General features: G+C 41.2%; 1 protein-coding gene across 2 annotated transcripts in view; it reads left to right on the top strand.

Moving 5' to 3' along the window:
* The window catches only part of LOC134227763 (uncharacterized), a 70,732-nt gene extending 62,970 nt beyond the window's left edge, over nucleotides 1-7,762 (top strand). For both annotated transcript variants that reach the window (XM_062709442.1, XM_062709450.1), the window contains one exon: nucleotides 6,657-7,762. In XM_062709442.1, coding sequence (XP_062565426.1) covers nucleotides 6,657-6,976 — 320 coding nt within the window. In that variant the 3' untranslated portion in view covers nucleotides 6,977-7,762. The remainder of the gene's footprint in view (nucleotides 1-6,656) is intronic.
* The last annotated feature ends 15,085 nt before the right edge of the window (nucleotides 7,763-22,847 follow it).

The following is a 22,847-nucleotide window of genomic DNA, read 5'->3' as shown; positions in this document are numbered from 1 at the left end:
ATTGTCAAACATACAATGGGTTGCTACTGGTTTTGTACTGAGTCTAGTTGACCTGGTAGACCAATTGGGGGCCTGCATGGAAACCATAACTTGATATTGGTTTTGTACCAGACCTTATTTCATTTCATTTATTTAGTTTACATCTAAACAGATAACACTGAATCAACAATTTGACGCCACAATACACGGCTCGAAGCCGCATCTCTCCATCATCGAATGCGCCCCACGCTTGCCAAGTCGTTTAGCACCTGGTCTGCCCACCTCGCTTGCTGTGCTTCACGACGTCTCGTACCTGCTGAATCGGAAGCGAACACCATCTTTGAAGGGTTGCTGTCCGGCATTCTTGCTACATGTCGTGCCCATCGTACTCTTCCGGTTTTAGCTACCCTCTGGATATTGGGTTCGCCGTAGAGCTGGGCGAGCTCGTGGTTCATTCTTCGCCGCCACACACCGTCTTCTTACACACCGCCAAAGATGGTCCACCCGTCCATTCGACCACCCGTCTCTCGAATACTCCAAGTGCTTGCAAGTCCTCCTCGAGCATTGTCCATGTTTCGTGTCCGTAGAGGACAACCGGTCTTATAAGCGTCTTGTACATGACACATTTGGTGCGGTGGCGAATCTTTTTCGACCGCAGTTTCTTCTGGAGCCCGTAGTAGGCCCGACTTCCACAGATGATGCGCCTTCGTATTTCACGACTAACGTTGTTGTCAGCCGTTAGCAAGGATCCGAGGTAAACGAATTCCTCGACCACCTCGAAGGTATCCCCGTCTATCGTAACACTGCTTCCCAGGCGGGCCCCGTCGCGCTCGGTTCCGCCCACAAGCATGTACTTTGTCTTTGACGCATTGACCACCAGTCCAACTTTTGTTGCTTCACGTTTCAGGCGGGTGTACAGTTCTGCCACCTTTGCAAATGTTCGACCAACAATGTCCATGTCATCCGCGAAACAAATAAATTGACTGGACCTGTTGAAAATCGTACCCCGGCTGTTACACCCGGCTCTCCACATGACACCTTCTAGCGCAATGTTGAACAACAGGCACGAAAGTCCATCACCTTGTCTTAGTCCACCGTTGCTTTGATCAGTCTTGTAAGCTTCCCAGGGAAGCTGTTCTCGTCCATAATTTTCCATAGCTCTACGCGGTATATACTGTCGTATGCCGCCTTGAAATCAACGAACAGATGATGCGTTGGGACCTGGTATTCACGGCATTTTTGAAGGATTTGCCGTACAGTAAAGATCTGGTCCGTTGTCGAGCGGCCGTCAACGAAGCCCGCTTGATAACTTTCCACAAACTTATTCACTAATGGTGACAGACGACTGAAGATGATCTGGGATATCACTTTGTAGGCTGCATTAAGGATGGTGATCGCTCGAAAGTTCTCACACTCCAGCTTGTCGCTGGTAGCTGTTCAGTTTCCCAGATTCTGACTATCAATTTGTGCAGGCAAGTGGCTAGCTTTTCCGGGCCCATCTTGATGAGCTCAGCTCCGATACCATCCTTACCAGCTGCTTTATAGGTATTTAGCTGTTGGATGGCATCGTTAACTTCCCTCAAGGTGGGGGCTGGTTGGCTTCCATCGTCCGCTGAACTGACGTAGTCATCTCCTCCGTTGCCTTGACTTTCACTGCCCGTACTCTCAGCGCCATTCAAATGTTCCTCGTAGTGCTGCTTCCACCTTTCGATCACCACACGTTCGTCCGTCAAGATGCTCCCATCCTTATCCCGGCACATTTCGGCTCGCGACACGAAGCCTTTGCGGGATGCGTAGAGCTTCTGATAGAAATTGCGTGTTTCTTGAGAACGGCACAGCTGTTCCATCTCCTCGCACTCCGCTTATTCCAGGCAGCGTTTCTTCTCCTGAAAAAGGCGGGTCTGCTGTCTCCGCTTCAGTCTATAACGCTCCACGTTCTGCCGGGCACCATGCTGCAGCGCGACCGCCCGCGCTGCGTCCTTCTCCTCCAGAATCTGTCTGTACTCTTCGTCGAACCAATCGTTCCGTCGACTTCGTCCCACATACCTACCCGACGTTGTTCTCCGCTGCATCGTTATTGGCTGCTTTGATTGAATTCCAGCCTCAAGAGGGGCCCCATCGAGCTCACCCTCTTCCGGCAACGCTGCCTCGAAATGCTGCGCGTATGCAGTGGCGACATCAGATTGCTTCAGTCGCTCTAGGTCGTACCGCGGCGGTCGTCGGTACCGAACATTGTTGATGACGCATAGTATTGAGCGCAGTTTAACCATCACCAGATAGTGGTCAAAGTCCATGTTAGCGCCACGATATGTCCTGACGTCGATAATGTCGGAGAAGTGCCGTCCATCAATCAGAACGTGGTCGATGTGTGATTCTGACTGCAGTGGTGATCTCCAGGTGTACCGATACGGAAGGCTGTGTTGGAAGTAGGTGCTGCGAATGGCTATATTCTTGGAGGCGGCGAAATCGATTAGTCGTAGGCCGTTTTCGTTCGTCAGCCGGTGAGCGATGAACTTCCCAATAGTCGGTCTTAACTCCTCCTCTAGGCCAACCTGATCGTTCAAATCTCCTATGATGATTCTGACGTCGTGGCTTGGGAAGTTTTCGTACTCACGTTTCAGCTGCGCGTAGAGTGCGTCCTTATCATCATCAGTGCTTCCGGAGTGTGGGCTATGGACGTTGATTATGCTGAAGTTGAAGAACCGGCCTTTGATCCTCAACCTGCACATTCTCCCATTGATCGGCCACCACCCGATCACGCGCCTTTGCATATCGCCCATCACTATGAAAGCTGTTCCCAGTTCGTGTGTGTTGCCGCAGCTCTGGTGGATGATATGATTACCTCTAAACGTTCGCACCACTGATCCCTTCCAACAAACCTCCTGCAGCGGTACGATGCCGAATCCACGGTCCTTGAGTACATCGGCGAGTATGCAATGAAGTTGAGAGATTTGCAATTCCACGAACTGAGTTTCCAATCGCTAGTCACTTTTCGTCGCAGTGGTCTTCGCCGAGGGTTCCGGTCCGTACTCTCTTGTTGATTGTTCGTTGCGTGTGTTTGTTTAAAGGCTGGCTTGCAGGGTCTGACACCAAACCCCCTAAATTTCTGGAGAACAATTCCTCCTTATTCCCAGTGGACCATGGTGCACAATTTCACTTAGAGTCCCTCGCTGGCACTCGGACGATGATCAGCCGCCCCTAACATGGAGAACAGACGCTGTTGTGAGCCGATCCTGGCATGGAGAACAGACGCTCAGTAAGATTTGCACCTCCGGAGACCTATACCAGACCTAGTTGACCTGGTACATACTTAACATACTTAAAAACAACATACATACATACTTAAATCGTAAATCATGCTTTGCGCATGCATTCATGAACACAATCATCATTCCGCCGCTGCCAGCATGTAGGCACTATCTTATATGCACGAATAGCCAGCAGAAGTTAACCGCCAGAAATTAGTATGGCGAAAGACATCTAACGTGGGATTTCATGAAATTAAAAACATTTTACAAAAAAACTAGGGTTACTGCTCCTGGACTTCATCTCATAGCTCCGATATTGGTCTCACGATAAACAAAGCAAAGAAAAGGTATTTGGTTTGTTTATTATTTTTGTGATTTTTTTTCAGCAGTGAGCACGCATGTTAGCAAAAAGAAGCGACGAAATTGATGCCGTATTTCTTTGTTTTACGGTGAGATGAATATATGTTCAGTGAGATGGAAAACGGAACAGTTCCCCTATTTGGTATCAAACGTGTAGGAAGATATTCGCTACTACGCCTTCCAAATATTTTTTTTGATAAAGGGGACTTTGTTTTCGGGCCTTTAACTAAAACGCCCGGAAAAGGACGGAAAAGTTGCGGTGTCTCACATATTGCAGAATAGTTGATGAAAAAGTTGGACAGAAACCATAGGGTCAGCTTCGAGCATCTCTGCTAAAATACAATCGACTTCGGAAGGCTTGTTTGATTTCATGCTTCGGATAGCTGCTATTCAGTGACGCCGGGAGTGGGTGGGACAAGTAGGACATGTCCTACGCATGAAAATACCTGGGTAGGACAGTCGAAGCATTGTCCTACCCATGATTTTGGTAAGAACATACCATATAAATATCTATAGGATCTAATATTATAATTTTCAATACTGTTCTAGATCAAAAAAATATCATTCAAAGGTAATCAGAGATTTGGAAGTTTCAAGGTCTCCGTACGGCCGTAATTGTAAAGAAAAAAAGTTTTTCCAAACGGCTCCTCAGAGTCTGTGAGGATTTCTGGGTATTCTTCCTATTCCAAAAATGCTCAATGATGTATTGAGATTTTCCAAGAAGTCTTGAAGTTTTTAATAGTTTTTGCTTTTCTTTAAAATTGTTGAAAATTTCAGGGAGGAGGCTAAGTAAATTTATTAAATATATAGCTTAGCTTAATTCATCCTATAGGTTGATGGTATAGATGGTTGTACTTTTAGATGGTTTGATCAGGACTAGTGTAAATTGCTCTACGCTCCAAGGATCTACCATATTCTGGAAGGTTCATATCAATTATAGTTGATTGAAATCTGTTGGAATCATAAATATACCTACGTTTTCATAAAGTCTTAGAAGTTAGAAGTTTAAAATTCAGAGTAACATAATTCTTGAGATTTCTGAAAAAGAAAAAATACTGAAACATCTAAATAGTACTGTACACCCTGAAAGATTATTGATCTTTCCTGGTAGATCGTAGCAATGTTTTTGAAGATATAAATTTCTAAAAGTTAGTAATAATGATTAAATGTTTTACAAAATTTACAGAAAACCATAACCACTTCTAGAAGTTTGTTAAGATGCTCGAAGATCTTGTTTCTTGTAAATGTTCTATAAACTCTGAAAATGTAATGTTGCCTGAATAGCCTTAGAGAGTTTTATAACTTATCTGAGGATGTTCGAAAAATCTTTTGTAATCCAAGAGGATCTCCGGAAAGTCCGTGAAATTCCCTAAAAGTATTTTATAGATTTGATAACCCAGTAATAGCTAAAACTTGCACAACTTCGCTAGTTACTAGCAAGCGACAGTCTATAATAATATTTCTTCCATATTGAATAAGTTATAAATCGTTTGTTTATATTTCAGGTTTTTTTTATGTCAGTAGAGTAGTTTCAACATAACAAAATATTATTTTGACCTATAAAATATATTTTCGACGTGTAACATGTGACACATGCGAACTTTGTCATTTCTCTTATTCGATTTTTTTTTGTCCTACCCACGTCTCGGAAGGTGGCCGCGCCTTTGCTGCTATTACTGGGCTTCGGAGAGGTCGCAAGTGATGAGTTGCACCCTTGGCGGCTCTTGCTGAAATGATGATAGGTGTCATTGGTCTAGCCTCGATACTTGAACGAGTTGCTTTACGTGCTCGAACCAACAACGTTTCAGCACTGTGGGTTGGTGAGTAACTGTCGCGTCTTTCATCAGTATCCGTTAATTCATCCTTGCTCCGCTTAGGCGTCATCAGATATCGTAGAGGAGGGTAATATTGCCAGTTTTTCCGGCTTTCCTTCGTTGGCCAGGGAGTCCACCCTCGCGCATCTGCAGCAGCGTTTAACTTCCTTGCCGAATACCGTTGACGGCACTCGTATTAGGCTGCTCAGGTTCTCTCCACATCTGGATCTTCTAGTCAGCGTGTGTTGCATCGCTGTCTGAGTCTCTCCTTCTGATACTGAGTCTGAGCAATACGTAATTGGATCTCGTCAATTAGAAAATAATGGTCAGACGCCATATCAAGTATATCAAGCTGGCCTAGTCTCTATTTTATATCGTTAATTTGTTGATATTTTTCGGTGAAAACTAAACACACACTTTGCATAATTTTGCATAACGTTTCGGCCTACTGCTTTTCAGCCATCATCAGATTTGCAAATAATCAAACGTTCACCACCAGTGTGGTTTTCAAACAGTTTCAGTTTGAAAACCACACTGGCGGTGACCTTTCTAATGTGATTTTTTCAATACATTTAGGATGATGCACAGGAAAGGCATCATCGCCGCTAGGTAGATTAATCTGCCCATGGACATATATTGATTGTATATATCACAAAGAACCATGGCTCCGTAAAGTGTTATACACGCCTGAGGCTAACAAATAAACGAACTTGAAAAAAAAGCCCTTGGACATAGTACCTGCTAGAATGACTGTGAAGCTCGAAGCGAGTAATGAATTGCACCTGCAGGAAGCATGTGGTCTAATGCTATCAAGTCTAGTCGCATGTCATATCCTTACAACTTTCTTCGGATACTCTCCGTTAGCACAAATCTCAAAAAATGAGTGACTCTCCGTAGGCTTCAAATAAACGCATAATTTAAGTCACGTCTCGTTCGTTGGCGCGAAGGCGCGATTAATTCGTTTTTTTCTAATATTGAAGCCAACTCCACATTTTTCTCGGTTGCCAACATTGAAGTAAAAATAGCAGTGTGAAGTGCTTGCGATGGGAATCTCTTCTCTGAATTCGCGTTCTAGATATTTTTGGCCTTTCGGGCCATCTCCCACCGATAATCTTTGATTCCCGGTCCAATTGACGAGATTTGCATGAATGTTCTTTTTTTCGACCACTCTTTACATTGTACACTAAGTTTCTCCCTTGTTTTGATCTACCAGATTGATATGGCATGCACACTCATAGTATCCTTTTTGTTACAGGTCTTAACCACCTCTGCACCGACACCCTGCAGTGCGACATTGGAATGATTTGCGCGATAAAGAACATTACCAAAACTACCACGCTAGTGACCAGTAAAACCTTTATGACCAGTAACATGCTGCATAACAACAACACCAACTATAAGATGTGCCTGTGTGATAAGGAGATTGGATACGTCGAGGATAAGCATGACTACCGCCACTGTAGTGGCGCTATTGCTGCGATCTTTTCCTCGCCCCTGCTGATACCAATGCTGACCGCTGTCTTCGGCTGTACGATACTCCGGAAATTAAGCAACTACTGGCTTGTCGACATATAAACTCGATTTTCGATTGATGCTCTGAATCCGCTTTTATATTACGCAATATAACACACAAATTTAGCTTTAGGATAAGCTCTTCGCTAAGTATAATTGTGATTGCTAACTCATGTGCTAACACAGATGATAAAAAAAAACAAGCTTAGTGCAAGTATTTTGCCTTGAAATGGACCGAATTTCCTCTCTCGTATATGAAACAAATCATGCCTTTATGTGATCTACGTCTGCACCATCCAAAAATACGAAAAACATATTGCAAGTACTAGACAGTAAGATTAAATCGAGCGCCAAGCTGTGTGTATTTTTCAAGTATCTTAGATCATAGTGAATAAAAATCATAGATATTTTTAATGTCGCTTTTCTACTGTAGTGCAAAAAAAAATGACAAGGCAATTCATATTTGTACTGATCTGCACATTATTCGGATTGAGAAACATATCAAAATTCTTTTATAGTAAGACGAGAAAAAATAGGCTAAGAACAAGACGTACTTTATTATCCCTAAAGTAACATTTCAAATTAAAAAAAGCTCTCGTTTGGTTTCGTTCGAGTAGCACATTCGATTGAATCAAAAATTAGGATAGTGCATCTTCTGTAATTCAGATTATCATAAACATATTTCCTAAATATTGTGGCTTTGTGTAGATAATCGAAAAAAAATCAAGAAAATCACATAAAAATAAATCTACGATAAAATTCATTCATCAGTTTAGCATTTTAGACTCTATTTATTATACGAGATAGAATTATACATAATTCAAATAAAATTTAAAATAAAACATTGGATTTCAATGGCAGTTTGATTCTTTGATAAATACCCTTTCTGATCTTATTCAAATCAATTTTCTATTTTTTTTTCATATTTCATATTTCCTTTTTCATAATTCATATTTCCTCCCATCCAGGAATATCCATCGATGATTTTATCTTGCAATCGAAGAAATTTCTTCTAAAATTCCCATCAGCTTTCCTACGGAAATTTCTTCACAAAATCTTACAGGAATGCTTTCACAAATTCATTCTGAAGGATCTCTGTGCGATATTGTTGAACGAACATCCGGAGGAATCCGGAAAAGAGTTCTCTTGAGAAAACTTGAAAAGCTTTCATATGAAACCCCGGAAGAGATCCAAAAAAATCCAGACAGACCCTCCGGAAGAGGGAAATATTCTGTCATGATATCCGCGATTACTTGTGGATCTTTGGTCGCTGTGGCGTTTACCTTGATGCAGAGCATTAGTGATTAATCATAAATTTAATCATGATTAATGAATAATGGGTAATTTAATCATTATTCATTAATCATAATCATTCAAAAAATATGATTTAATCATTAATCACTAATCGTTATTCATCGAATTTTACATTTAATCATTATTCAATAATCATGTTCACAATTGTTTTGAGTTTTTTCATCAATCATCAATTTTAATCATTGCATACATCGCTATTATTCATTAATCTTTAATCATAATCATATATTTTTTATACCTTTAATAACCCAATTTGGTAGAAAGGTTAGTTGATTCTTGATCCCTATGCAAATCATTTCTTTTGATTATTTATAATCATTAACCATTAATCATATCTATCTTTAATCATTAATCATACACATATTGTGTCAATATTTAATCACGATCGGTAATCGTTAATCATACTTCAAAAGTGTTATTCATTGATCATAATCGTTAATCATTGTCAAAAATGAATAAATCATTAATCATAATCTTTAATCATATAGTTGAATGATTTAATCATGACAAATTTAATCATTCACTGGAAGCTTTATTCATTAATGCTCCTTGATGGCCATTCCCTTGTACCGTCTTTTGCCCTGCATACTGTTTATTCACCTCCGGATCTCTGTAGCAGCCTGCTTCTCGTTATAAAGTGGAGAAACTCTGTCCATGATTTATTTTATGCCTTTCTGATAATTTGTCGACAGCTGTTGCGTGCTGCTTAATCACTTTCTAAAGTGAGGACCATATCGAGATGATTTTTCGGTATTTTTTTTGCGCGTTCAATGGTCCGGAGAAGTTTTCTGCGTGATTTGTTCGTCGTTCAACCACTGCAGTGCAGTGGTTTTCGGAATGCTTGATTGATGAAGCTGCGTTATTAATAACTGTAGTAAGGATCGAGATTTATATAGGAACACGAGTATCAAGTTAAGCTTTAAACCTTATGTGAGTGACGGGGTACCCGGGTACCCATTCTGATATTGAAACTTAAATAACTTGTTGTAGGTAAGTTCAAATACTAATGAAACTTTCGGACATCTCGTAGAATGTTGAGACGAAGCGATGGGCAAACTTTGAGGTCTAGGTTGCGATTAGAGCGCTTATTAGGGGTCGAGAACTATTTATACCCCTTGAACGGGTGACGGGGTACCCGGGTACCCAAACATATAACAGTAAGCCTGTATATTTATATGAGTGTTTGATTATTTTTTTTTTCTTCCTAAGCAATGGAGGGGGAATCTGCTCAACAGACATCCTGGGTTGTCCAGGAAGTGCGGGGTTAGGGACCACCTCCGACAGCAAAAGAGGGAGACAGGACTACATCCTCGACCCGCTAAACCGTTTCCATTGCCGCCAAGCCCATAGTCCCTTCGGTACAACCAGAAAGTAATGCTTCAAAGGGGGGGGGGCAGTGCACAACGCACCCTCGAGGATAGCTGCGTGTCCTTGCAGCACCGAACATCGTGACTCGCTTTTTTAGAAGAACACCATTGTATCGTGCCAGCGCATTTCCGGCTTTCCAGGTGGCCTTACCACGCCCTATGTCCTCGGAAGGTGGCCTGCTTCCCTCTACACGACTGGTATCAAGAATGATGATGCCGCGTGCACCCCAAATTGACCTCTCTGCGATAGGGTCTGTTCGCCATCACACAGAGGGACTTGCCGACGCGGTGCCTACGCCTACCCCAGCCTTGACGAGGACCCCTTTCCGTCCTCGGGCTCGGAACCCGCCCGGTTGACCGACGCTGCGAAAGCGACGATGCCATGTTGTTCTTCGCGCGGCCACTTGTTCGATAAAAGGATCGAGTTCGACCACAGAGCATGACCACCGGTATGACCCATGAAGCCGACTCCGAACCCTTGGTCCACCTCTTGTTTGCGCCTGAACTAGCCATCGTTGAGTCCACGCGTCACCTTCTGTGTAGCTCCGAGACGATTTGGACGATAGCCTATAAAACGGCGTTCCAGCCAACTTCATATTTACACATTCTCCGAACTAGGTTGTCCGGGGTAGTGTCCAGACCACATGTGGCAAGCATGTGGTCACGCATTGCGCGAAAACGTGGGCATACGAACAACACGTGTTCCGCCGTTTCCTCTAAACCTGCGCACAACAAACACTCGGGCGAGGCAGAGCAAGCCAGCTGCGTTACCTGCACTGTGATTTTGCAGCACGCTTAAACGCCGGGCACTTCGAACCCCCCATGGAGTGCTTGCTGTTCACAGCTTTGCTGGAACAAATCAAACAATTGGGAGGGTTCGTGCAGCATTGTGTCTTATGTCCCTCCAATCCGCAGCGTCGACAGAGATTGCTTCTGTCAGGGCCTTTGCAGTCCTATTGCTTGTGCCCCGATTCCAGGCACTTGAAGCAAACTTCGGGTTGCTCGTATATGCCCACAGGGCACACCGACCATCCCACCTTGACGCTCCCTAACTTGACTACCTTAGAGGCATCCGCTGCAGATAGCCGAACCAATGCTACCTGTGTCCCTGCTGGACCTTTCCGTAGCCGAACGGCTGCGGTGAGCGTCTCCACTTCACAATGTCGCCGCAGTGCCGTGACGAGCTCTTCGACTTCGGTGATCTCGTCCAGGTCTTTAACCCTTAGATTCACCTCCGTCGTGAGTACCCTCACCTTGACCGTCTCGCCTAGGACTTCCTCCGCCAACTTCTTGTAGGCGGCGCCCTTTCGCGAGACGCCCCACTTCAGCTCGAGGATCATCTCGCCCATCCGGGTACGTCTTATTTGACGTACGTCGGTGCCGAGTTCACCGAGCTTGACGTTACTCCTCATCGCCTTCAAGACGTCCGAGTACTTAGCCTCGTCCGTCTTGATGATTAGGGCATCGCCCCTGGAGCGGTTGGCGCCTACCCTAGACTTCTCGCTACCCTCGTTCGTCTGGGCCTTCTTTTCGGCTCTTGACGTCTTCGGTTTCCTCTTGTTCTTGACCAGGGTCCAGGAGGCGTCATCCCCCTCTATTTCCCTGGTCTGGGGCGGCTGAAAGTTCTCAGCATGCCGTAACCCCTTACCACCGTCTTTCCTGGGTGGACGGACCTTTCCAGGTCCTTCCTCCCCCGGTTTGGGAGGTACCTGGCCGGGGTTCAGCTTCCCAGTCTCACTACCCTTGTTCGGGGTAGTAACCATCCGCGGCCCCCAGGGAGCTCATCCCCTGGAGACTGTCTCCCCCGTTTTTGTGTCTGCTCAGTTGGAGCAGTGACCCCCGCCGTGCCCGCGAATACTTGAGCCTCAGTCTGGGTAGACTTTGGCACCACCGCCTTCGCTGGCACGCCCTCGGTCGATTCGAATTTGCCCGAGTCCGCGAATCCTTGGGCCTCAGTCTGGGTAGACCTCGACTCGGATTTCACGGGTTTACACTTGGCCGTCCGGACCGCCCTCTCCAGCTTGGCGTCCAACATCGACTTTCGAAGTTTCAGCAAGCTCCTCTTAAGGTCCTTACTGATATTATGCTTCGATGACGCAAAGTCGATGATGGCGTCTAGCTGTTCCGTCGCCACCTCGAAGGCCGAAAGCCCATCGCGTTTGCGGTTCATCGCCTTCACAAGCCATGGGCCGTCTATAACCTCTACCGGCGTAGTCTGGGAGATGATTAAGTGACCCACGCTGGCGCTGCGCCCCGAGCTGCCGACTATTGCTTCTGGCCTCCTAGGCGGAGACCTGAACAACCCACCTCTTCTGAAGGGGTTGTCGCCTACACCTCACAGGTTGTGCCCAGGTACCTCACAGGCTCCGTTAAAGGCCTAGCTTATTATTTCACCCCCCTGGCCATGCATCCCCACGGCACGGGTCGCTTAACGCCTTGGGATTAGGGGTTAGGGATGATGGTCCCTTTGGTCGCACCCACTCACTATAGCTGATGTCAGAATGACAACAGTGCCCAGGCTGCACTACCAGCTAAGTACAAAACCCTTTGCTGGCGGTCGATTGTCATCGGAAGACCCGTGGAAGCGTGAGATTGGAACTTGTGAGGACCAGAGCTGTGTAGGTCGCTCCTTCCCAGATGTCAACTCACCATTTCGCAGTCCAAGTGTTTGATTATATAAATCTTTGCGTATGTCACTGGGACAAAGGGTGCTCAAGTACATGTATGTATTTTTGGAGGTGTGAGTGTTTTAAAGGCCACCGGGTGGCCACCTGGAAGATCCGGAACATCCACAAAAATGGTCAATTCGTAATTTCCCTCGTAAAGCGACGGGATGTTTTTAGAACCATTTTCTGCTAAACCCCGAGTAGGGAATTGATGCTTTGACCCATTTCTGGCCTTTGTGTCCACTGGGTGGAAGAATACATATATTCCTGGAAAATCATCGGAACAAACGATGATTTGACGAATCTGATGGCTCTCCCACGCAAACCAACACCATCAACAGGTAGCGGAAACCTTCACCTACCTATTGATGGTGTTGGTTTGCTTGGGAGAGCTATCAGATTCGTCAAATCACCGTTTGAATATTAACAAATTTTGTTCACAAAAACAGATAAGTCGTTTTGAAAATTTTGTCTTGAACTATACAAAAAAATTAAAACTTCCATACAAAAAGTGTTACGAGGGGGTGGGTGGGGGTCCTAAACAACAAAATTATGCGTAACGTAATTTTAGAAAGAATCCAAAATACAGTCGGGATTCGCTGGTTGGGATCTTAATACTTGGGTCACTTTTTAGTTGGGCCTCCGCTGGTTGGGCCATGGCCCAACTAAAAAGCAACCGTACGTCAAAATTCAATGTAAACACGGAAAACGGGATTGGGCGTCACTGGACATCATTTGTGATGTTCAAGTCGAAATACACGTGTTCAAATGGCTGTCAGTTGACCCAACTAAAAAACCGAATTCGTTAGTTGGGCCGAGGTCGTGGCCCAACCACCGAATCGCGACTGTAGTCAATTCGTAAACTCCATCTTACAGCTGTAGTAGATAAGATCAGGTCTATAAAGTGTCGGAAACAATATTCACTTTACTTCAATGTCTTATTTGCATTTAGTTCTTATCCAATTAAATTATACTCATTTGTAGTATATTTTGTTTAAACGTGTAGCGAGCGACCTAAGATTGTAAGATATTTTGTTTCCATCCAGCAAGAAACTTGTCGGCAGTGTTGTAAAATGTCATTTGCATTCGTTTGTATAATTTTCCCAGAACTTTTTACAGTGGTTAGCTATCAACTATCAAGTATAACGAAATTATAGCGCTTAAATGTGGCTACAACTTTGTCTAACAAGACATTGCTGTAAATATGTAATCTGGGGCGTGGGAGGCAAAATGTCATTCAAATGACATTATGTCAAATGACACGTGACATTTTGGAGAGATTTCATTCTCTAGCCTCAGATGTTATATTTAGAGCAATGTACCCTTGGACAAAAATGTAGCACTACTCAAGCGTTATGCGTACATCTAAAATTTTGAAGTAAATTTGGCTTCTGAAGAAAGTTATGATCAAATTAGTCAAATGACATGCAGATGACATTTTACAAGCCTGCTTGTCGGGTTGATCGTGTGAGAGCGAAATGACAATCAGTTTGCTGAGTATTGTTGCGACGAACGGTCGAGACTAGAAATCTCGGTCGGGTCACGACAATGACGCAGCCGGTAGAATTACGATTTTTATCTGTTGGTCTTGCTAGTGCTCCCCGGAAGAAGTGATATAAGGAAAACAGTCAGGTAAATATAAGCGTAAAATGGAGACAAATAAAAGAAATATGCTAGCGTCCCCGGTAGGCTCCCTGACGGAAGGGCAGGGGAGTAGGCCGGGTGACATAAAAGTGCAAAAAAGAGAGCACAATGAAAACAAAAACAAAGATGGCTAGCGTCCCCGGTAGGCTCCCTTACGGAAGGGCAGTGGAGTAGGCCGGGTGACATAAAAGTGCAAAAAAGAGAGCACAATGAAAACAAAATTAAAGATGGCTAGCGTCCCCGGTAGGCTCCCTGACGGAAGGGCAGTGGAGTAGGCCGGGTGACAGAAAAGTGCAAAAAAGAGAGCACAATGAAAACAAAAACAAAGATGGCTAGCGTCCCCGGTAGGCTCCCTGACGGAAGGGCAGTGGAGTAGGCCGGGTGATAAAAATTTGCAGAAAGAAAAAAAAACATTAACAAAAGATTAAACTTTAATACTGAATTAGAAAATATACTCTAGCAAATCAATATTTAAAGATGGATTTTCAATTTGAATCTCGTTTTTGGAATTGACATCGGATTTAGAGATGTTCATTAGACTTGAACTGTATTGGTATTGGATTTGTATTGAATTGGGATGAGAATTCCATTGGATCTGGATTTGATTTGATATTTGGATTGTATTTGGACTGGATTTTCATTGGACTTAGATTGGATTTGCAATAGATTCAGATAAAATTCGAAAGAATATTTGAATAGACAAGAATTGTGTTAGATTGGATTTGGACAGGATTTGTATTGAATTTAGATTAGACTTGGTTTGGATTGGATTGGATTTGCAATAGATTCCGATTAAATATAGATTGGATTTAAATAAAATATGATTGAGTTTTTCAGTGGATTTGGCTAGATTTAGATTGGATTTGAATTAAAATTGAACTTGGATTGGATTCGATTTGGACAAAATTTGAGTTGAATTTGGATTGGATTTGATTCGAACTGGATTTCGATTAAGTTTGGATTGGATTTGGAATGGATTCTGATTAAATTGAATTTGAACTGGATTGGATTAAATTTGGATTGGATTATGATTAGATCTGGATGAGTATTTTTTTGGAATTGACTAGGTTTTGATTGGAATTGATTCGGACTGGATTTGCATTACATTTGGATTGGATTTGAAATGGATTTCGATTGGATTCGGATTAAATTGGCTTTGAATTGGATTGGATTCAGATAAAATTTGGATTAGATAAAGATTATAGTTAAATGAGTGATTTAATTTGACTACATTTGGTTTGGATTGGATTTGGATTAAATGTGGATTGGATTTGAGTTGAATTTGGATTTTTTGTTTGTTTCTTTATTAAAGTGATTTTTGAGTAGGACAAAGTTTATCACTACAATTGAATTTGGATTCGATTTGTAATGAATGTAGATTGGATTTGGATTGAATTGGATTTGCCATAGATTCAGACTAAATTTAGATTGGATTAGAATTGTATTTGAATTTGAATTTGGATTGTATCTGAATTGGACTCAGATTAAATTTGGATTGGATTAAGAGACTTGAATGAGTTTTTATTTGGATTTGGCTATATTTTAATTGGATTTGATTCGGACCTGATTTGGATTAAATTTGGATTGGACTTGGATAGGATTCTGATTATATTAGAATTGGATTGGATTTTGATTCAGATTGAATTTGGATTGGAATAAAGATTGTATATGAATGAGTAATTGAATTAAGATTGGATTTGAATTGGATTTCTAATGGTTTCAGATTAAATTTGCATTAGATTTGCAATAGATTTCGATTAAAATTGGATTAGATTTTGGAGTATATTTCATTGGCTATGGCTAGATTTTAATTATTTCATTGGATATGGCTAGATTTGGATTGAAATTGAATTGTTCTTGGACTATTTTTATTTGAATTTGAATTTGGATTTGGATTGAATTGGGATGAGACTTCGGTTGGACGTTGACGTTGATTGACGTTGGATTGGATTTGGATTGGCTTTGCATTGGTTATGGATTGGCTTCGGACTGGATTTGGATTGATTTTGGATTGGATTTAATTTGGTTTTGGATTCAAATTAAATTTGGAATGGATAAAGAATTAATTTAGATTAGATAAAATTAGATTTAAACGAGAAATTGATTTTTTTTTAGATTGGGATTGGATTAGATTTAGATATGATTGCACATTTTATTAAATTTGGTCTGGATTTGGATGAAGTTTAAATTGGATTGGATTTGGATTCGATCGGAATTGGATTTGAATTGGTTTTCGACTTGATTTGGACTGAGTGTTTGATTTGAGTTGGATTTGGATTGCATTTGAATTGGATTTGACCAAAATTGAATTTGGTGATCTACAGCTTTTTCCGCTTCATTGTGTTACGTTTCAAATAATTTTGCATAAACTTTTCATGAAATTTTGAAGTATACGCTCATAACATTCCTGTAGAGTAGAAGAGGAGAAGAATGTAGTAGACAAGATCTGGTCTATAAAGTGTCGGAAACAATATTCACTTTACTTCAATGTCTTATTTGCATTTAGTTCTTATCCAATTAAATTATACTCATTTGTAGTATATTTTGTTTAAACGTGTAGCGAGCGACCTAAGATTGTAAGATATTTTGTTTCCATCCAGCAAGAAACTTGTCGGGTTGATCGTGTGAGAGCGAAATGACAATCAGTTTGCTGAGTATTGTTGCGACGAACGGTCGAGACTAGAAATCTCGGTCGGGTCACGACAACAGCCACGGGATTTTTTTTAAATTATTTCCTGCCGAACCCTGAGTATGAGTAATTGATGCTTCGCCCAAGGCTTCGTCCTACATACGGACCATTGTGTCCACTGGGTGGTCCTCTGGAAGATCCGGAACATCCGTAAAAATAATCAATTCGTAAATTCCATCGTAAAGTAACGGGATTTTTTAGAACCATTAGAACCACTTCAGTTCTTCTGAGTTCACAAACACTGTACGGCTCTTGCTACCGTTTTTCACTGAATATTTTCAGCTTCTTTAAAAGATTTTCACAGTGGTTTGCACTTCAGTTCACCTAAATTCTACACGGCTATTGCTACCGATTTGATGATTTTTTTCTATCACTTTTATATTTCTGTAGAATTCACTTGGATTTTCACTCCGAATTATACAGTTACCGTCGCGAGGTCCCTATTCGGGCGCCAGTTAAAGATTCCGGGACGGAAAGTTCTTTTTAAAAAAGATACACTCGAGTTTACTGCTAGACTAAGACTAACTTTATTTTCCCTGCTCTGACTTAATTACAGTTCAACCTACGTGACCAAGAATGCTTTCTCAGCACCACACGATCAAAGTCCCAATCGATCGTATTCGATAACTGCTGATGATGCTCGTTGCCGCTCCATGCCCAAGTAGCTTTCGCTTACGTTGACGACCGATGGAATTCGGCCAAGTCCGGTTGGTTACGGTTGTAACTCGCGCTTTATTGAGGTAGTCAACAGCACATCCTCCGTTGAGCTCTCGATGAAGGATGTTCATACGAATGCTGATCAACGCAAAGAAGAAGAAGTAGAGATCGAGTTGATTCCGTTCAAGGTAGATGAAGATTACGAGAAAGAGGAAGAAGGAGCCATTGGTGGCGAATCAGATTCGGACGAGCTCTATGATTCGCGTGCTGCTGATGACGAGCAACAACTAAATGTGAGGCGATCGAGCAGACAGAACCAAGGCGTTACTCCTCGACATTTGCAAGAATTCCAACTACATTCTGCCGGAGTTGCAGTTTGTGTTATTGAGAAACCAGTCGACTTCAAGATTCGGGAATGGCGGTCGGCGATGAATGAAGAAATGGAGGCTCATCGTCGAAATGGAACATGGGAGCTCCCCAACAAACAACGACAAGCTACAAATAAGCATCTAAGTTGAATTATTGTTTATTTGTAATCTTCATAGCTGAATAAAATGTATGCTGAATAATTCACTAGACAGAATTTATTTCAGCATTTGATTCAAATTATATTTGGCTTGGCCTATTTATTTGTTTACCACTTTTATTTGAGGTCGAACTAACGTTTTAGTTTTATTACATTTCAGCACATTGGGGAAGTTTATCAATGTGCTGAAGTAATGATTTTTAAAATTCTCTGTTCGACTATGATGTGATGCTCTAAAAAGGTGGTCGAATTGAGTTTGAATAGTAGATTATTAAGCAAACATGAGACATCCTTCTTAACCTTTGTATTTCTTAACCATTGGGTTTTACTAAAGACACTATATACAAAGACGGGAAGTCTGATCTATGAACAAATAAACCACCAGGCAACTCTGCGTGTGCAACACTGCTGATGCTGGATATACTTTCCACATTGGTCTATACGAATTTCATAATTCAAAAATATTTGATTTGTGTCGTGCACAACCACCCAATAAAAAGCCACAATTAACTATAAACATGTTTTATTGATTTTCAATCACCTACGAACACTTTTTTACCTAAATTCATCAAAACATATTCAAATAATAATACAAACATATTTATTCGTGCTGGTTTAAGGCCCCCCAGACCTAAGCGATTTCTTCGCCGAGACGGCGACAACTAGTCGCCGCGATTCTATCGTTGGATCGCTGCAGGCAATGTTCTATTTACGCTTCCATACCAGCGGCAACAGAATCGCTGGCACCAAGCGATAGAATCTGACAGTAAATTTGGAATTCCAATTGGAACATTTCCCGTCTTTGTTTATACAGTATCCCCCCGCTTATCCGGACCTCGCTAATCCGACTAATCGTTAGTCCGGATCTCGCTAATTCGGAATTTTCCGGATTAGAAAGTATCAACACCCATTTAAACACATTATGCTGTCAGTTTTCAAATTTGTGCTGTGATTTTGTTTTGATTCATTTGTATGGATTTGACAGTCGGATTAACGAGAGAAACCCCGGTAGTCCGGCCATACATTTGTCGGATCAGCGGGGGTATACTGTAGTGTCTTTAGGTTTTACCTTTATCGGATCTATCGCACAGTGGAAGAAAACATTAGACAGTATGCCCCGCTTATCCGGACCTCGCTAGTCCGACGACTCGTTAGTCCGGATCTCGCTAATTCGGAATTTTCCGGATTAAAAAGTTTCAACACCCATTTAAACACATTATGCTGTCAGTTTTCAAATTTGTGCTGTGATTTTGTTTTGGTTCATTTGTATGGATTTGACAGTCGGATTAACGAGAGAAACCCCGATAGTCCGGCCATACATTTGTCGGATCAGCGGGGGTATACTGTGGATCTGTCTCAATCGGAAAATTAAACTGAAATTAAAATTAAAAGTGACATTTCAATAATTATCGAATAACCCTGCTCGCAGAGCAAGATTATTTTTGACAGATATCGAATCATTTTGCATCGATGTCTTATTGGAATTGCTGGGTAGCACCAGCCATTCTTATGATTGGGTTATTCGCTACCCAAGTAACCGTAAGCATTAGTTTTAGGCCTCGAATCAGCATTTAAGATGCTACGAAGCATCATAACAGCCCTGCAAATGTTTTAAAGCCTTCATTTACCATTATATCTGCATCGTTAATGCTACAAAGCCAAATTTTTGTTAACATTAAATTAGCATCACATTGGCATTATAAACGTATAAATAGCAGTGCCGAATATTTTGACAGAACATCCACGTGGATTTTTGTATGTAGTGGTGAGAACTTTCTCGGATGAATTCGTCACCAACACTACTCCCTTTTGATATAATTTGATATTAGAAGAACCAATTAATATAGAAACGATGGTTTAAATAAGCCTTTCGGCAGCATAATATAACATAGCATCCGCGGCCGAAAGAGCAAGGGAGGACAACTTTGGGATTGCTCTGTCATGCTTCCAGCTTCGAGACCCACATGAGGACGTTATTCAACCAACAAAGAAAAAAATTGTAAAAAACAAAATCCTATACTATAAATAACTTATAAATAAAATTAACTATACTTGAAATACAGTCGGAATATTCGCTGGTTGGGATTTTAATACTTGGGTCACTTTTTAGTTGGGCCTCCGCTGGTTGGGTCATGGCCCAACTAAAAAGCAACCGTACGTCAAAATTCAATGTAAACACGGAAAACGGGATTGGGCGTCACTGCCCGCATAATAAAAAACAGCATGTTATATGGTCAGAATCATTATTACGATGTAAGATATAGCTTCACAGTTTACGTTGCGGTTATCGAATACTTTTCGATCGATTAAACCATAACTGCTCGACAACATCACTAAATGTCAACATATAACATGCTGTCTCCAAAATGTTCTTTATTTCCTGCATTATATGTCAACATTTTATCATACTGTTGAGCGAAAATTTTGCACGCGAAAACAGTCGATTTTTTATGGTGACATAACTTAACAACCCATTCAACATATTGTTATTTGTCAAATAACCGTACCACAAACTGTTAAAACTTTATATGAGATTGTTCATTTACAGTTGTCAACAGTAAAGGATACTGTTGTCGACCGCACGGGAAAATATCCTTGTACAGTTTGTAATTATGCGGGTGGACATCATTTGTGATGTTCAAGTCGAAATACACGTGTTCAAATGGCTGTCAGTTGGCCCAACTAAAAAACCGAATTCGTTAGTTGGGCCGAGATCGTGGCCCAACCAGCGAATCGCGACTGTACCACTAAATAATGGTGGATAAAAATATTCTTTTGTTTTGTTTATATTTCATTAATTCGAATCGTTTGTCAGTTGTTTATCATGGCAGCTGATCAGCTGCCAGCAACCTGGGACGGGACTTGCAAAGAGGAAAAAATGTAACTTCATCTGCAACCAGCAAGCGCTGTCACGAATTGTCAGATGCAACCAGCACCTTTTTGTGTGAAAGTATTGGTATCCCTCGAAAAGTATTCCGAATGATTTTTTTTACGAGTACTTTTTCACTTTGAAAAGTATTCTAGAATAGCCGGACAGATTATTATTGAACAGTTATAAATACATGTTTTATTTCCGATAGGAAAATCTTTATAAAAATAAGTTTACAAATTCGTAAATTGCAAACACGTTTATTGTGCTCAGAAGATTCTACCCGGGATTTAGGTGAAACACTCAAGGAAACAGTTGAGAATCGATGATCAACTGTGATGAAAAGAAGAACAAGTGTCAAAACAAAGAAAAAGAAAGCCGTCTTTGCAGGTCTCGTCTCAGCCAGCAACAACTCTTCAAAGTGCGCGAAAAATTCGCCCGAAATAGAAGGCGAAAATGATCTGACATTTCTTTCATAACCTTATATTGGCATCGCTAATGCAGTTATTGAGCTTTCATTTTTGCACTATAATAGAATGCTAATTCGCCTTTTCCGGCATTATAGTAGCATTATATATGCACTCAAAGCTGATAGACATTAAACGCGTAGCATTACGTGCAGTTATAGAGCTGAATTAAAGCAGCATTATAATGCTCACGGTTACTTGGGTAATTTTCGAACTGTCACTTTTAAGTTTAATTCTCCCGATTCTCCAAATGAGACAGACCCTGTATAAACAAACACGGAAAATTAACATTTCAGTCCATCAAAAACCAAACGCATACTTAATGCACAACTTCAACGGTTATTGTGAATTTATCATGAAATGATACGGTTCTCAAAGTATGTGTGGAAGCGCAACAACTTAAGAAGATACATAATTATTTTATAACCACGTGCTGTATTATTGCAATACTCGAGGCTATACCAGTTATACTTCATTCACAATTTATTGCAATATTGTTTCAAAAGAATGAACGATATGAAATTATGAAGGAATAATAAAGTGTACAATTATTGCAAACGGTATAGTAGATTTAAAATGCTGTACAATACTAGTTTTAGATCAACGTGTAGTAACATTGTAAAACGATTATAATCCAAGTAGTAACAATACTCCTTAATAAATATTATTAGTAACAACAATAGGGCAAACCGTTTTCAACTATGCGGGATTGCAGTAATATAAAAGATATTTTAGTTACTAGATAAAGATTGTCGCTTCGGTTCCCTTTGTTCTGCTGTCCGAAACATGTGTGGTACATACCTGTCAAATCGTATGGATTTTCCTTCTTTGACATTTAGTTCCCCTATTCTCGCCAGCAAAAGATGTTCCGGACAGCGACGACAGCGACAATCTTTATCTAGTAACTAAAATATCTTTTAGTAATATCGATCGTCTGCTGTAACTGCGCCTTTGTTTCTGGACTGGGTGACTTTTTAGCCAAAAATGTGTAGAACCAGAAAATCCTGTAATCAGTAAAATCATCAGTTTCCCGTTTGCATCGAAGACGCAAACCTTTTCGCGAACCATATTTTACCGAATCTGCACGTTGAGAAAATAATAATAAATTTTGTGTTGTACCTATTGTCACGTTAAAATTGGACTTATTTCTATAAAATTCTGATTATTTCATTCGGGCAAATTTATATATGGTCGAAAATTTATATATGGCAACCAGCAAGCGCTGTCACGAATTGTCAGATGCAACCAGCACCTTTTTGTGTGAAAGTATTGGTATCCCTCGAAAAGTTTTCCGAATGATTTTATTCTACGAGTACTTTTTCACTTTGAAAAGTATTCTACAATAGCCGGACAGATTATTATTGAACAGTTATAAATACATGGTTTATTTCCGTTAGGAAAATCTTTATAAAAATAAGTTTACAAATTCGTAAATTGCAAACACGTTTATTGTGCTCAGAAGATTCTACCCGGGATTTAGGTGAAACACTCAAGGAAACAGTTGAGAATTGATGATCAACTGTGATGAAAAGAAGAACAAGTGTCAAATCAAGGAAAAAGAAAGCCGTCTTTGCAGGTCTCGTCTCAGCTGGATTTCAACTCGTTTATTCGACTGTGCAACCATTACAAATGAACCAAGACAAAATTTTAGAAAATGTTTGAAACACATTTGAAAGCTGTTATCTTAATATATCTAGGTATTTATGATTTTTTTGTTATTACCTTATTAACATTG

This window comes from Armigeres subalbatus, chromosome 1 (assembly GCF_024139115.2).
Source record: "Armigeres subalbatus isolate Guangzhou_Male chromosome 1, GZ_Asu_2, whole genome shotgun sequence".
Lineage (NCBI taxonomy): Eukaryota > Metazoa > Arthropoda > Insecta > Diptera > Culicidae > Armigeres > Armigeres subalbatus.
This window is presented reverse-complemented; position numbering and strand designations above follow the sequence as displayed.